The 17,051-nt window shown below is 36.8% G+C and overlaps 1 protein-coding gene across 3 annotated transcripts in view; it reads left to right on the top strand.

Moving 5' to 3' along the window:
- Positions 1-17,051, top strand: part of Fancl (FA complementation group L) — a 76,362-nt gene that overhangs the window by 29,185 nt on the left and 30,126 nt on the right. For all 3 annotated transcript variants that reach the window (XM_021177189.2, XM_029483513.1, XM_029483514.1), the window contains 2 exons: positions 8,886-8,982; positions 14,056-14,124. In XM_021177189.2, the coding sequence (XP_021032848.1) occupies positions 8,886-8,982; positions 14,056-14,124 (166 nt within the window). The remainder of the gene's footprint in view (positions 1-8,885; positions 8,983-14,055; positions 14,125-17,051) is intronic.

Genomic DNA, 17,051 nt, shown 5'->3' on the forward strand with positions numbered 1-17,051 from the left:
CTTCTGCCTCCTCCCCCTTCTCCTTTCCTCCTGCGCATTTTCCTCCTCATTTTCTTTTTCCTTAAAACATTGTTTTTATTCACTGACATTAATATTTTTCGAAAGGGAACTGGAAAGTGGCTTAGTTTGGAGATAGCTCAGTCAATGCTCTTGGTCATTGCTTTCTGGAATCTGATCTTCAATATTTGCTTATGTAGGCTGCAGCACTGTGCCCAATAGTCTTTTATCCAGGTTGGAAAGTGCGATTAAACAGGTTAGAGACTCAGGGTAGTACTTCCTCATCCCCCACAAGATTTCTTTTGCTAGTCAGATAAAATGGGGAGATATTTTGATAGGGCTTGATTGAATTCAAAGGTGGTTGTTTCCATGAGTTGATTGGCCTGATTGCTTCCCTCCATCTTTTCTATATATTCGCTGACATCCCCCCTCCTGCCCCCCGTTGGTGGATTTTAAATTCTCAATATTTTCTATCTACAATAACAGTTTTCATCTCAGTTTCAATCCATTTTTGGGGGTGGGGGTTGGGGGCAAAAATTCATCCATTTCTTGCTTGTAAAAGTTATGCTCCATGAGGTCTTCTTTGAGATCTTGCGAGTATCCATTTAGACTTCCCATCTTCAGCTCCAAATTCTAACTAATCTCTTCTATTATGGGTTTCCATATATATATATATATATATATATATATATATGTATATATTGCTGTTTTTTTTTTTTTTCCGTAGCTTTCTCCTTCTCTTTTCACCCTGTTTGCTTAAGGGTTTATCAGAGGGAAAGCTGGAAGACTGTTAGAGCAAGTTCTCCAGACATGCCTTTTTCTCTGTTTTGATTCTTCAAATCCATCATCTCTAGTCCTCACAAAGCCTATAGCTGAAAGTGCTATTAAGGAGTTTTGTTTTGTTTGTGTTTTTTATTGTTGTTCCTTTAGCCACTTAACAGCTGTTCTTTATCTGGGTCCTTTGTCCATATTCTCCTACCCCCCACCCCTAACCCCCGTGCTATACAGCCTTTAAATTCTGGCTCTCTTTGCAATCCTTTGATGACCCCCTCTTCTTCCCACTTTTATCAGGCTACTTTAATTAAGTAGCTCGGAAAAGTTCTGGTCCATAGTATTACTACATTTTAGCCAGAAATGGGTTTTACATATAGCTTTAAATGTACTGTCATGATGGAATTAGATGACTTGATGTCCTTGATGGATAGTCATCAAATCTGGCTTTGGGTATCTTAGGGTTCTCTTCCCTGGTGGGATTTGAAATATATGTGTCTTTTAAATAAAATTAATTATAACAAAGGGCGAGGAGGAGGATCAAAACAAATACTGAAATGCTGTCATAGGAATTCCAGCTGAGGTCATGAAGATTGTTCAGGCCTTTGTGCCCTAGAGTCAGTCATTCTTTAGATACAAATGGTCAGAAAGAGAAGTCACTTAATTTCATTTTCAGATGTTTCCATGTTACCCTCTTAATGTTGAGGATGTAGAAAGGGCTTGGCATTGGCAGAAACAGTTGTCTTCTTGTTTATTTTGTAGCCTTTTATTGGTTCTTTGTGAATTTTACATAATGTACCTCAATTCCACTCGTCTCCTCTTCCCCTGGTACCTGCCCTCCACCCTTACAACCTTACCCCTAACAGGGAAAAAGAAAAAAATTATCTTGTAGTGGAAGCTGTAGTGTGTCATAGTGTGTCCTGCAATATACTCTTTTGTCCATTCTTCTTTGCTTGCAAATGTTCTTTGCAATGACTAGTTGGTCTGGTATGGGGCCTCTGACTTCTGATACACTATCAATACTGGACCCTCACTGGGACTCTTATCAGACATCCTGCATTGCCCTGTGTCATGGGGATCCTGTACTATTGGATCTGGAGGAGTGGCCCTTTCATGTACTCCAGCAGTTCTTAGATGGGGTAGATGTAGGGATGGGCCAACTCAAAGCCCTGGATCTGGGCTTGATAGCTGGCCAGCCCACTGTCAACTCTCCCACTCTCATGCCTTTGGGCTGGCTCACCCACAACCAGGGCCAGCTCTATTCTGTTGCCCAGGTGAGGTACAGGGCTCACTCCCAAGTGTTGCAGCTAGTGAGGGACATGGCCAGGTCTACTACTCTCATGATCCCGACCGAGTTCAGCTCTCCCACTTACCATAGGTGGTGAAGCATGTGAGGTAGGGGAGGAGAGATCTCTCCATGTCCTTGCCACCACACAGCAGATAAGAGGAAGACTGTGTCAGTCTCCTGAACTCATGCCCACCTGCACCCCCCATGTCCAGGGACATGGCCACTGTGTTGCCCAGGTGAGGTGCAGAGCCTGCTCTCTCTCCCAAGTGCAACAGCAGCTGAGGGGCAGGGACAGCTAGCTCTCCTGCTCTCATTGCCCCAGGGCCAGGTCTCCTACCTGTTGTAGGTGCCAAGAGGAGTGTGGGGGTGGGCACCTTTCCTTCACCCATGCTGCCTTACAGCACAGAAGTTGTGGGGCCAGCTCTCCCACACTCATACCCTCAGGATAGGCTGACCTGAGCCCCCACCATCATGCTCAATTCTACTGTCCCCTGATCAAGGGTCTTGTTTTATTTCTGCATTTAAGGGAGGTTTCCAAGTAGATCTGACATGATTGAGGCGAATCCTATAATGAAATTGATTGAAGCGTCACTGATAGGGAAAGAAGAGTTTTGAATCATTCAGGTTTCTTTTTAAACCCAGCTATTGTGTACTGAATATGATTTAAAGCAATGAAGGTACATAGGCAACTTAAACTACCACATGGAACTTACCATCTAGTGGAAGAGTCAGGCTTCAACGAGGTGATTACAGCAGTGCATATTTACAACTGTGATAAGTACTGTAGAGTTTAATTGTGGCATTTCATGAGAGCCACAGGCAATGGAGTTAGTTATAAGGGAAATAGTACAGTGTGTGAAGTCTTAGATGCAATAAGTACTTTAGGAGCTACACTGGAAGTGTTGACTTTTCCTTTGCATTGTCATATTGTAATGAGGTGGTAGAAAGGGACTAAATTTCCAACTTGTATGAGAGATGAAAGCTCAGAGTAAGGGTATGAATTCTTCTGGCATATACCATTCATTAGGCAAAAATTATGTATCTTAGGCTAAAGTTACTCTATAGAAGACTGCCTGATCCTGCTGTTTGCTGCTTTTTATATTATTTAATTCTCAGAATAAATTCCAAGTAAATACTTTTATACAGTGGATGTATACATTGTATAAATATGGATGTATACATTCTATCTAGGCACATTGGGGATTCTGCTGCTTGGAACCATGTCACAAGACACCTCTGTTATGGAACCTTTAATGAAGTTCCTCTAGGTCTAGAGATAGGCACACACTGAGAATGAAGCTAATCAAATCTACCTTACCATGAGTAAAATGTCTATTTACAAAACTACTCCATTGTTAGAGAGACTTTTAAAGTTCTGTTGTCATGACAACTTAGTGATAGGGACCAGGATGAGTGACTCAGAGCATAGCTCTTTCTGATTGTGAAGAATTTTTAGGAGATGAGATGCTGTGTGAATGGATTGTGAGAAGCGTGGATTGATATTTTTGTCAGTGTTTACCCAGCACTGTCCAGTGAATTAAGAAAATCCACAAAATGTATTTTTGTAACTTAATTCTTAGGTGTGGTCTACCAGGACAAGATAAAATTAGGGTAGGATCTGCAGACCCAAGGTCAAGGCCTGAACTGAACTGTGTTGGTCCATGTCAGACTTGCTACTCTTTGAGGCATTTCCTTAGCAGCTGGCAGCTATAATTTAAAATATCCTTTGAACTGATACACACAGTAATTTGTTTGTTTTAATGCATTTCAGAAACGTAATTATTTTGACCCCATGTTAAAATACCTGTATTTTCTAAATATTTGAATAAATAATCTTGTAGATTAGCCAGGTGGAATGTGATAAGAAGAGAAAGGTCTTTTTGAGGGTAACATATACTTTGTTTAAAAATTAGATAGTTGGCATTTCTGCATTTTCATTACTGTTTTTTGTTTTTTAAGTTTTATCTTTTCATCTATTACTGTCAAGTAGCATTTATTTTATTTTTTTATTTTTATTTTTATTTTTTTATTTTTTTTATTTATTTATTTTTTTTTTGGTTTTTCGAGACAGGGTTTCTCTGTGTAGCCCTGGCTATCCTGGCACTCACTTTGTAGACCAGGCTGGCCTCGAACTCAGAAATCCGCCTGCCTCTGCCTCCCGAGTGCTGGGATTAAAGGCGTGCGCCACCACGCCCGGCTATTTTATTTTTTTAAATTTAATTTTGTTATTCATTTTTATACTCCATATTCCATTCCCTGCCCACCCCCATTCACACTCTGACTGCTATACATCCTACACCTCCTCCCCATCCCACTCCATCTTCACATGGATGCCCCCCCCCCCCNCCTGACCCCTAAACTCCCTGGGGCCTCCAGTTTCTTGAGGGTTAGGTGCATCATCTCTGAATGAACACAGACCCAGAAGTCCTCTATTGTATGTGTGTTGGGGGCCTCATATCAGCTGGTGTATGCTGTCTGTTTGGTGGTCCAGTGTTTGAAAGATCTCAGGGGTTCAGATTAATTAAGACTGCTGGTCCTCCTGCAGGATCACCTTTCTCCTCAGCTTCTTTCAGCCTTCCTTAATTCAACAACAGGGGTCAGCTCCTTCTGTCCATTGGTTGGATGCAAATATCTGCATCTGACTCTTTCAGCTGCTTGTTGGATCTTTCGGAGGGCAGTCATGATAGATCCCTTTTTGTGAGCATTCCATAGCCTCAGTAATAGTGTCAGGCCTTGGGACCTCCCCTTGAGCTGGATCCCACTTTGATCCTGTTGCTGGACCTTCTTTTCTTCAGGCTCCTCTCTATTTCCATCTCTGTAGTTCTTTCAGCTAGAAAAAAATTGATTTTTATAGCTGAGGCTGATCTTGAACTTGCTGTGTAAGCCAGGTAGCCTCCAACATGGGGGGCACTCCACCTGCCTCGGCCTCCCAAGTGTCTGAATTATAAACATGAACCTCCATATCCAGCTCTGATGGACACTTGGACCACATAGGGTTAGGACTTAAAAATATTTAAGTTGGAAAGGAAAAAAAATATTGAAAATAGGATGGGACATATATTTTTCTTTGTTATTGACGTGACTATGAGAATTAGTTGCTAACTTTAAGTTTGATTGGTCTTGTTTTCATTTTTATACTCAGTTTAACTTCCCTAAAACATTCTCAACAGCAACTCCTTCTATTGAGAGTGGTGCAAGCTCTGGGTGATTCTGGATGGTACACTGGCTCATAAAGATCCATGACACCTGGCCCAAGATGAGTTGATAGGTTTCTCTTAACTTCAGTTTATGTTGCTTTCCAGAGTGGCTTATTTACATGTTCAGAATTGGAGTGTTTGAATTGTCTTTGTGGTTGAGTATCCTAGACTTGAAAGCATCAAATATTTTGCTCTGTAGATAGTTTTACCTAGAACCATCCCAGTGCCTGTTAGTCTCATCACTTGAGACTGGAAAGGATTGAATTTTGGAAGAAATATATAGTCACCATTTGTCAGATAACTTATATTTATTTTAATAATCACATGTCCCTAGATAATTTATAGATTAAATGGTTCTAAGAGATGCGAGCTGATGCTTTGTTCTCCCCGACAGCATATTATTTATCATTTAGAATGAGTACAGTTCTGTGATTTGGCCTTTGCATTTATCTTCAGAAAGAGGTCGTACTAAATCGGATGTGCTATTGAAAAATTACCAATATGTGTTGTAAGGCTTTGTAGTTAAGCCTGTAATCCTGGAAGCTGGTTAATTGTGGTATTTTTTTATCATTGGTAATACATTTCAAAGAATCATAGCATTGGGAGAAATGGAAATACATATTTATTTATACAATTTGATCCTAGTAATTAGAGCACAGCTAATACTTCCTAATAAAGCTGAAAAAGAAACACATTATATGTTCTACCTTGATTACCATTGTTGTGATAAAGTGTCATGGCAAGAGCAGCTTTATTTTAGCTTACAGCTTTTAGTTCATTATGTAGGAAAGTCAGGGCAGGAATTGAAGGCAGGAACTGAAGCAGAGACCACAAAGGAACACTGCTTACTGGTTTGCTCATCCTGATTTCCTATAGAGATCTGATCTACCTGCTCACGTAGTGGTTCTCAACCTTTCTAAAACTGTGACCCTTTAGTACAGTTCCTCATGTTGTGGTGACCCCCAACTATAAAACTATGTTGCTATTTCATAACTGGAAATTTGCTACTGTTATGGATGTTAATATAGTACCTGTATTTTCTCATAGACTTAGGTGACCCCTCTGAAAGGGGTCTGGGTTCACAGGTTGAGAACTGTTGTGCACAGGCCTGGCACTGCCCACAGTGGGTGGGGACATCCCATCCACATCAGTCATTAATCAAATAAATTCAGCCTATGGGCTAATTGATGGAGGTCCTTTTCCAATTGAAGATCTCTCTTCCCAGATGACACTTATGCTGAGTTGATGAAAGAAAAGAAAAAAAAAAAATCTAACCAGGAGCTTACATGAAAGGACAACGCTTTGAGACTAGATTGCAGGATTTCTGCTCTGGGTCAGAGACTGTAGGGAATGGGGGCTAGCTGAATATTTTGGGGCAAGGAGTTGATTTGATTTAAAAGGCAGGACTAATGTTGACACAGGAGACAACATGGATTGATGCTATGAAAAGAAATGAAGTGACAAGCATGATCAGGGGTTGGGGGAAGTTTTGAATAGTCAGGAATGATGCAGTTAATGCTGAACCGTAAGTATGGAATGTCAAAGGTTTGGAGAAGTACATACCTACATCTTCTCTGTCTGTGCTTTGAAGTGGGCTGCCTGTGGATGTCAGTACTATGTCCATGCAGGAAAAAAGCTAAATAATCTTAGTTGTGGATTAAATTAAGTACAGTATTTCAAGAGATACTCACGTATTAGGTCTAGTTTGTTTTAATTGCCATTCGTGCACACCTAGTTCAATGCCATTCGTGCACACCTAGTTCAGTGTATAGCTCTTGATTCTCACATTAGTAGTTACAGATTTCATCGGTATTAATCTTTACTCTTAACCTTTGTGTGTGTGTGTGCTTCTCAGGGTTTGTCATCTCTTTTTTTTAAATTTCTAGTATTAAGTAGATTGACATCAGTTTTGGTAATTATTCTTTTAAGTTGTTGTCTGGCTTGATTCTAAATGCTATGATTATTTCACTGAAAAGTTAATAACAGAACAGTTGTAAGTTTTCTGCATGTGTTATTATTTATAATTTAGTTTAAAAATATATCTTCCATTTTGATCTCTTGTGTTAAAAAGAAATACCCATATTTTTGGCCATTTACAATCACACCCTGTGTTACAGATTATTTTTCTTTTCCTAAGTGGGCGCTCACCCACTTTCATCTGTCTCAGCTTTTGGCTTAATCAGTGCTAATTCTTGTTATTTTTGAAACTGGAGTTTTATACTTTAGAAATCCCTTTATTTTTAAATAATACTGTTGCTTATAAATAAAGGGAAAATAAATAAATGCATACGCTTTTTTTGTATCTGAAGAAATTTTCAGTCAGGTGCACAATTTTACTTTCATTTGTTTTCTAAGACCCTGGACTTTTATTTATTTATTTATTTATTTGGTTTTTTGAGACAGGGTTTCTCTGTGTATCCCTGGCTGTCCTGGAACTCACTCTGTAGACCAGGCTGGCCTTGAACTCAGAATCCACCTGCCTCTGCCCCAAGTGCTGGGATTAAAGGCGTGTGCTACCACTGCTTGGCTGACCCTGGGCATTTTACTGATTAGAAAGGACTTATAATTTACATAGCTTCATTTTATGCATTAATCCAATGTTAACACATGTTCTCAGATTCCTGTCTGTTTTTCATTATTCACACCTTTGTTGTCCAATGCTTTTTTTAATTAAACCATTTTTGCTTTGTTCCTGGTCAGTAACCACATGAATTATAGTGACATTAAGAAAAAGTCACCTGTGTTTGTAGGCAAATGTTCCTTTTGATCCTGGAGTTCTTCTTCCATCTGGGTGATGAGTTGCACAGTGTTCTCAGTCCACTTTTTATCTTTTGAAGGGAAGAGTATTGTAAAAATGTCAAGAGCCATCTGAATGGCTGTGCACTAGTAAACACACTGCTAACTTTGGGCTACTTTGGCAGTAGCTTATGGTACTCAAGGGACTATATTTTTTACAGAATGATGTATTTCAAAGGATATTGTAGAGAATTTATGCATTTAGAGCAATTCAAAGCCAAAACAATTGAGTTTGAGCTATGTGTTTAAAATATTAGTCATCTTGAATATATGCCTAGGTTAAGTGTCATAAGCTATATTTTGTGCAAAAGAGAAATTTATTGCTAAGAAACCAGTCCATACCCATGCTTATACAACATTTTCCATAGGATTAATTTGAGTGTGTGAACTAACACTAGCCAGATTGATGTACAGTAACATTACTGATAACAAAGGAGAAGTTCATTGAGGGAAAACAAATAAAGGAAGTATAAAAATCCCATACTATATGAAACTACAGAAATGGATCAAAGATTTTGACAGGAAGTTTAATTTGTATATAAGTAGAAGCTGACAGAAACATGCTGTGTGTGCCAAAGGTTCCAGTGATGGAAAAGCGAAACATAGTGCTCACTGACCACAGCATGAGCCTTGACACACACTGTAAATAATCCAGAGATCTATGGCTGCATTAAGCACTAGGCTGGTGTATTAACTGCAGTAAATCTATAGCAGGAGGAAAAGCTGGCATGCAGAAATTCCTGATTAATTTGCTCCATGTAGTAGTAGGAATGGTCCCATCTCCCACCTCATAGCCCACCTCTGTGTGATCATTTTTTATTCTTTTCTCCTCACAGACTTGCATGTGTGGAGAGTTCCTTCAGCACCATCAAGTTAAAAGCAGATGATGCTTCTGGTAGGAAGCACCTAATCACTGTCAAGTTGAAGGCAAAGGTACGTGCCTTGTTCTTGTGGTCAGGAAATACTTGAAGAGATGAACTCTGAATATTTTCACTGTTTAGAAGTGCTCGCTATTTTTAAATGACATGGGTGATTTTAAAAATTGATTTTAGAAAGCCTCAAGGAATTGATTCATTTAGTTTCCAAAAGCCTAGATAAATTCTTGTCACTAATTTATTCCAAATTTCATAAAAATCTAGACCTTATTATCAAGAAACATTAAAGAGTCAGTAGCTCCAGACACCATGATATTACCATTGTTCTGGGAACATCTTTTGCATCTTCTTTTGGCTGAGTTGTTTTTGTAGTTTATAATCTTTTTCCTCACTCCACCCTCTAAAATACACACACACACACACACACACACACACACACACACACACACACATGAGTGTACATGCACGTTCACAGTTTATTATTCATTTTGGGTGTATATATTTTAAGAATTTAGAAAGGTTATGTCTATAAGCTTATCTATGCTAGTGATCTATAGCTGTTCACAAAACATTTATTTTATATTTTCATTTCCTCTTTATTCTTTAGTTGTAGACTTGGAATTTTAAGAAATACGGGAGCTCAGCATATTAATCATCCTTAGTAAGGACTGGGACACTGAAATGTAAAGGACGCCAGGACATCCAGAGTTTTATTGTTTTGTGGAGTCATCAATCACTTGTGTTTCAGAAGATTCTAGTGATGAAAAGATCAATTGTGTTTGTCCTTTTTAAAAATGTGTCTGGCCTTTAAGGTTTTCAAAATAGAAAATATTCAAACAAATAAAGCTGTGGTGGGTGGCACAAGAAGGTTGTTGTCTCTTAGTGATGCCAAGAGACGGCTTCAGTAGTGACTCTTTTCTCATGCCCACATGGGACATTTAGGTGCAATATCAGCAATTTAGTTGGATATGAATCTAGTTAAGTTTTAAAATGAGTTAGAGGTTTGTTCCATTAAAATAGTTTTACTTTCTTTTTACATTTTAACAGATATGCTTTAAAAAGTTTTTATCCTTGTAAAAAGTACACTTGGCCAGCAACAAGGGTTCTTTCTGTGTCTTCATTCAGGTGACTGTGTTTAGGACCCGTACACTGATGAGAGCTGCCTCACCAAGAGGGAGGGCAGAGTGTGAGAGTTTGAGTGCCTCTGTCCACACACAGGGTTAAAGACTTGTGCTCTAAGCCGACAGTGCTTTGTGCTCACACTGCCTTTACGTATGTTTGGAAGACTTAGTTTATTTTTTATTAATCTTAAGTATTCAGTTCAATGTAGCAAAAGATTTTTTTCTAAGTATAATGTTTACTTCATTAATTGGTGATATTCCAAATGATGGTATTAGTATGTTCCATTATATTTGCTACTTTTAAGAAATATTGCTTTGTGATGCAGATGAGATATTTCTCTAAAAATATTTTCCTGTTTCTGTTTTACATCTATAGTTCCACAATACATATTACAGGCAAACACTGGCAGAGAAAAGTCAAAGTTTTATTTGAGACGGGAGGAGGTGGGGGTAGTTTGTATTTGAAAAAAGGCACGGGTATCTTAATCTTATTTTGATGGGATTTATTAGATTTGTTGATTTAATTTAGACTTACAGATAGGCCAAGTATGTCTGTAATATTTGGTTTCTGTTCCCCTCCCCTTTCCCACTCAGTGTTTGGGTCTAGGAATATCAGTTAAGAAACATTAATCACTAAGGCTATTTGGTAAGATTGTAGAAATAATATCTTAATACAAGCTATGATTTTTTTAAAAAACTCTTAAATTGTTTTTTTTTTTTTGTACTTACATAAACCCTTGTTTCTTGACAACATTAAAGGAGTACATTTTTGTTTTGTTTTGCTTTTATTTTTGAACACATTCTCTCACAATTCAATCATCGACTTCAACTCTGAACTGCAGTGAATTCAGTACTGATTTGAGCTACACAACTCTTGTTAAAAATAATTAGTCCTGAAACAAACAAACAAGTAAACAAGTAAAGAAACAAGCAAATTAATAAATTTCTCCTATGTGATGAGCACAGCTCCCAGTGTGTGTTGGAGGCTGAACACTTGCTATTGTGGTTTGTGTGATCATGTGGGGCAGTGGTCCTGCTTTGGTCAGAGCTGACTAGGACTCAGAATGTGCTGTCGAGTGAGAGACTGCAGAATCTAAGAACTATTGCAACAAATATATGTCTTCATGGTTTATGATTCCTTAAAAATTTAATGCCTGGCTTTCTTCGAGAGATTTACAGAATAATTACACTGAGAAATCGTGAAAACTTACAATTGAAAATAATTTTTTTTTTGAGTCAGAACCTCCCTATGCAGACTTATTTGGCCTGGAAGTTGCTATGTAGACCAGACTAGGCTTTAGCCTGTGATGATTATGGTTTTGATTTCTGGATACTAGAATTACACATGTGTGACATCTTGCTCCACTCCTATATACAGAGTATATGTTGTCAATTAGATTTCCAAAATAAAAGTTTTTAGTTTGGAACTATAGATCAGTTGACTGACTGCTTTACCCAAGGTCATCTATACTCAGAGCCATCAAAACAAAGAAAAAGAACAAAATCGTTTTTATAACTAATGCAAGTTGGTATTACATATACCCAGAAAATTTAAAGGCTATCCAAACTGCCTATGTGGGTTAGGGACATTGTATTTAGTCCTACACTGTAATTTAGCTACTACAGCCCAGAAGTCATTTTAAAAATGAATTCTAACCCAGTGATCCGAGCATTTGAGAAGCTGAAGAAAAGAGGATTGCTACTAATCTAATTTGAAGATAACCCAGACTGTACAGTGAGCTGAGTTCCAGAGGTTGTCTGCACTACAGAGTGACACCCTATTTCAAAAGCAAAAACCACCCCCCAAAAACAAACAAACAAACAAAAAACCCCCCAAAACAAAACAAAGCAAAAAACTCCAAAGGGACAGGAAAATAAGATAAACACCTATGATATAACCTTATATTTTAATAATTCATAACAAACTATCCATATAAAATTGCCTTTTAATTCTCTTCATTTATGTAGTTTATTTGAACAAATTGGCATTTTGTTTAATAGTAATATATATAATATATCCTTGTTTTTGTTGACCTTAGAGTGAATATTCAGTAAAACCACTACAGATCAGTTTAATCCATCAAATGCCCATGTACGTTCCCACCATTATAAATATATTAAGCAGGTGTCATCATCTTATAGATGATCCAGTGGCCTTATTTGTACACACAAGGTTATCATGTATTGAGTTTGCTTCTTTTGTCTCTTTTGAGTGTGGATCTCCCATGTCATTGTATTTGTGGTATTTACTGTACTGAATCTTACATAAGTATAGTTCCTTTATATTACCAACTCACACTGATGAGTCTTTAAGTAAGAACCGAGACTGGCCAATCGAAGATCCTCAGGTGATGGATAACAGTCCAGAGTGAATCAAATTTTCTATTTCTGATGCAGGAAGGTTTTGCGGGCACATATCTATCTATCTATCTATCTATCTATCTATCTATCTATCTATCTACCTACCTACCTACAAATCTGTATAATCACTTTTCTTGTGTGTGTATGTGTGTGTGTGTGTGCTCACTGGTGGTACACATGCTGAAAGACAACTTTTGGGAGTCAGATCTCTTCTTCTACAATGTGGGTTCTCTGTATTGAATTCACAATGTCAGGCTTGAGGCAAGCCCTTTAATCTGCTGAGCATCTAGCCACCTGCATATTTTTAAAGAATCGTGATAATTTATAGATCTTTATAACACTTCAAGTTCTGCCATTGTCATGTCTTAACCAGATTTTTTTTTTATTTTCTTCTTTCAAAATTAAAGATTATACTATTTTTCTGGGGCTTTATATTAGTTTTGCTACTAGCTTTATATCTGTAGATAGAATTAATTACTGTCTATTCATATTTAGTTTCATTTTAGTCACACTTACTTTGATAGCAAAATGTTAATTCTTTGGAAAACATTGACTTCAAATGTAGTAATTAAAAAAAAAAAAAGTTAAAGCTACGTCTCCTCTTCCTCCTCCTTCTCTCCCTCCTATGACTTTTACTCAATAAAGCAATGAGAAAAATGAGAGACTGACAAAGTGAAACCTGCGACTTAAAACAGGTTGTCATAGGAAACTTTGCAAAACTCATTTTCTTTTAAGGAATTTAGTTTTAATGGCAAGTAATGAATATTTTTAATTATAAATGACTTTGAAGATTCTAGAATTGTATTTTAATTGATCTTGAAATATAGTTCTGTAATAATAAATTTAATTTAGAAAAAAAAAGAACCTTGAATCTTTGGTAACTTAGAAACCTGATTTGTTCTTATGATATCATTTCTTTTTATATAACCAAGTAATTAATTTTCTAATAGTTCTACCAATCTTAAAATTTTTCTTGCTTAAAACTAAGTTTTATTCTCCCGCAATGAAGCAGAAGGCATTTCATTATTTCTTTTTTTCTTTTCTTTGTTTTTGCTTTGTTTTTTTCTTTTTAATACGAATAGTTGCTTATTATGGGAAGTCACACTTAAATTAATAGTGACATATAGTGATTGGTGTGTTTTTCTTGATTATTTTAACATACACCACTTATTCAGTTGGTGACTGAAGTTAATTGAAATGTAGTTATAATCAGAATAATTAAATAACAATTGGTTTAATCTCTGTTTAAAGAAAAACTGAAACTCAGCTTTTGGTCCCTCAGTTCATAGCAGCAGCACAGATACTGACTCAAGTTGATGTTGCCTACTCAGTACTTTTTGGAACCTCCACATCATTGAACCTTGTACCTCCTAAGCATGGGGTTGCTGCTAGTCGGCTCCCAGTGGCACTATAATAGTGCAATTTCAGTGTATGTATGCATGTATGTATATATATATATATATATATATATATATATATATATATGTATACACACATGTATATGCATATACATAATCTCTTAAGGTTATATCAATCAGTATATATGTTGAGGTAATAATGCTTTGTCTAATGAGTTTAGTTTTTATGAACACCTTATGTCAGCTTGTCACACAGATACAGGAATGACCTACTTTCATGCTTTGTTACAGTATCCTGTAGAGCCACCAGATTGTGTTGTGGACTTTCCTGTCCCATTTTCTGTTTCTTGGACACCACAGGTAAATAATTAAGTTTATTTTAAATAATTAGAAAGTATATTCTTTTTACTCAAATGATTGTTTTAGGGTCTAAATTTATTTATTTATTTATTTTTAAGCCATTAGATGTAAAACCTCATTCTTTAATAATTCATATTTTTCCAAAAACTAATGTTTGTTTTCTCTCTTTAAGTACAAACATGAGCATGCACACACACATTGTCTAGATATCTTTAGGCAAGCATGTAGAAGTACAGTCTACTGCTATACATTGTTAAGTTCAAATCTTAAAAAATTCTTTAGAAAGCAGTGGAGTGTGTGTGTGTGGTTGTGTGTACTGCTAAAATTGATGACCTAATAGATAACTTCTCTAAGAGATGTCCTTTGTGTCCTTGCTTGCTCTCCTTAGGCTAATTCAGTTTTCTACTACATTGATAGAGGTTAGTGTCTTTAGAATCGTTCTAGAAACTGGTGTTATATACATAGAAGGTGTTATTAGTAGTAAAATAGCCTTAAAAATCAAAAGAGCCGGTGTTTCGGTTCAGAGAAAAGTCTCCCATGGCAGTGTCCTCCTTTGCAGTAGGTCAAGGTTGATAGTTGACAGTACCCGGGAGAAGATATCTCTGTTTATAGATTGGAAAGAGAGAACAAATTCATAGTGACGCTTTACAGGGCTTCTCTAAGTAGAAGCTATACATGGTTTTGTTTAGTTTATGTTTAAAATTATACATGAATTGTTATGATTTTAAGCTTTTGTTATTATTCGATGTGTTGTGTGTAGGCACTGGGTTCTTGTAGAGCACATGTGGAGTCCTTTGAAGTTCTTCCTTCCATCTTTATGTGGGATTGAGTGCAAGTTATCAGCTTTGAGTGGCAAGCACTTTGCCCAATGAGCCATCTCCCCTGCTCATAAATTAGTTGTAAAATGTTTAAGAGGATTTAGATTTGTGAGAGTTCAGATAATTAACCTGACATTTTAAGTCATGTTTATTTTTCTGATTTTTCCTCTTTAAAAAATTTTCCTCCATTGGAAATTGATAAGACTTAGCAAATAAAGAAAAGTGTCTGTAATTTTCCTTTGGTGCTAGCTGTAGCTTATCTGTTTATAAAAATACTGGTGGCTGAGCGATGGTGGCATACACCTTTAATCACAGCATTAGGGAAGCAGAGGCAGGTGGATTTCTGTGAGTTCAAGGCCTTCCTAGTCTGCAGAGCAAGTACTATAACAGCCAGGACTACACAGAGGAACCTTGTCTCAAAAGACCAAACCAACAATTCATGTTGTAGAAAAAGTTTTAGGTTTTTTTCTTTTTTCTTTAAAAATGTCTTTTTTGACTCAGGAAGCACCATCTTTTGCTTAGGAAACTTTCTTGAGATCATGAGAAAGTATCAAGTCTGGATTGTGTATACTGTTTCTATTTTCATATTTATCTTAGTAATGAGTTTGGTAGTTTTCTTTTTAATGTGAGTACTGTGTAAGTTTCCTGAAAGGTCACGAAGTGTATTGTGACATCACAATTATTTTGTGACAACTAGATGTGGTGTGCTGTTTACTATGAGCTTGGAGCCTTAGCCGTGTGAGTATGGGGTTACTGTAATACTGTCCATTAGAACTTTAGACACTACTCTCAGAAATTGCTTTTTGTAATATGTCCAAGCAAACAGGATTAACTAGTAGCAACTGGAATGTATCAAAGTTGTTGCTACTTAAGACTCCTTTTGTCTTGGCAAATACTATTTGTCACATTTGCTTGAGATCTGTACCTAGTCCTCCCTTTTCTGTTAGAATAGAAATAACGACTTCATGGAGCTACAGTGCTCATCTTCCCTTTTCTGGGTCTCTTTTCTTCTGTGTGTCTTTAGTTTCCTAAACAGGAATTAATTTCCCTTAAGTTCTACATATGCTATCCATGCATATTCCTATGCCATATTTCCAGTGTAAGGTCTTTTAAGTCAGTATTATTTAGTTGATTTGTCCATACTTGTCTATGTGTACCAATTTGCTCTTAAAATGCTATAGATTTTTATGTTCATCCGTCAGTTAATCCATTCACTGCCCTACTGAGTTACCCAGTTTCGTGTGTAGTTCCCGGTGCATATGTATGAGGATTTCTGAGTAAGTATTTCTATAGCTGTTGTATGGAATATGCCTCAGAGGTTACTCAATACTGCCAACTCACCTTCCTAAATTGCTTGAGTAAATCTGCACTTGCATCCAGGCACACATAGTAATTCTTACATTACCATAGTTTACTTTGATCATAGTCTGCCAACAATTGATAAGTTTTGTTGTGTTCATGACCTTTGCCTATTTGAAGTATTTTTAACAGGATATGTACCCATCATGTCATTTGGATATAATACTTTCATGGTTACATGGAATATGAACATATTTTCATTCCCTCTTATTACTATTATATATCATCTCAAACTTTCAGGGTAGTCATGTATATCTGTTTTAATGGATTTTCTCTTTTGGCTTGTCAAAGAAAATCTTTGTCTTTTGTTCATATTCAAGTATTATAAAACCATCTAAACTTATTATTGTCTACATTATATATGTGCATGCAGTTTGGCCATATTTGTATCAGTTTGAGGTAATGTCTTTGTTTTTAAAATACAATACATGGAATTAAAATTTAGAAAGTTTCAAAAATCCTTATTTCCTTTTAAATATCTACCTGATTCATAAAGATTTTGGTGGTAGAAATATGGACTCTCTTCAACATTAGAGCATTGGCAATGCTAAGTTGTATCTGGACAGTGAGATGTAAGGTGAGGTGACATTATGTTAGGGGCCGTTCTACTCCTACAGGACTAGGGGCAGCGGGTCTGCTCCTACATGACTAGCCTGCCTTTCTTTCTTTCTTTCTTTCTTTCTTTCTTTCTTTCTTTCTTTCTTTCTTTCTTTCTTTCTTTCTTTCTTTCTTTCTTTCTTTCTTTCTTTC

Source organism: Mus caroli, chromosome 11, assembly GCF_900094665.2.
Source record: "Mus caroli chromosome 11, CAROLI_EIJ_v1.1, whole genome shotgun sequence".
Classification (NCBI taxonomy): domain Eukaryota; kingdom Metazoa; phylum Chordata; class Mammalia; order Rodentia; family Muridae; genus Mus; species Mus caroli.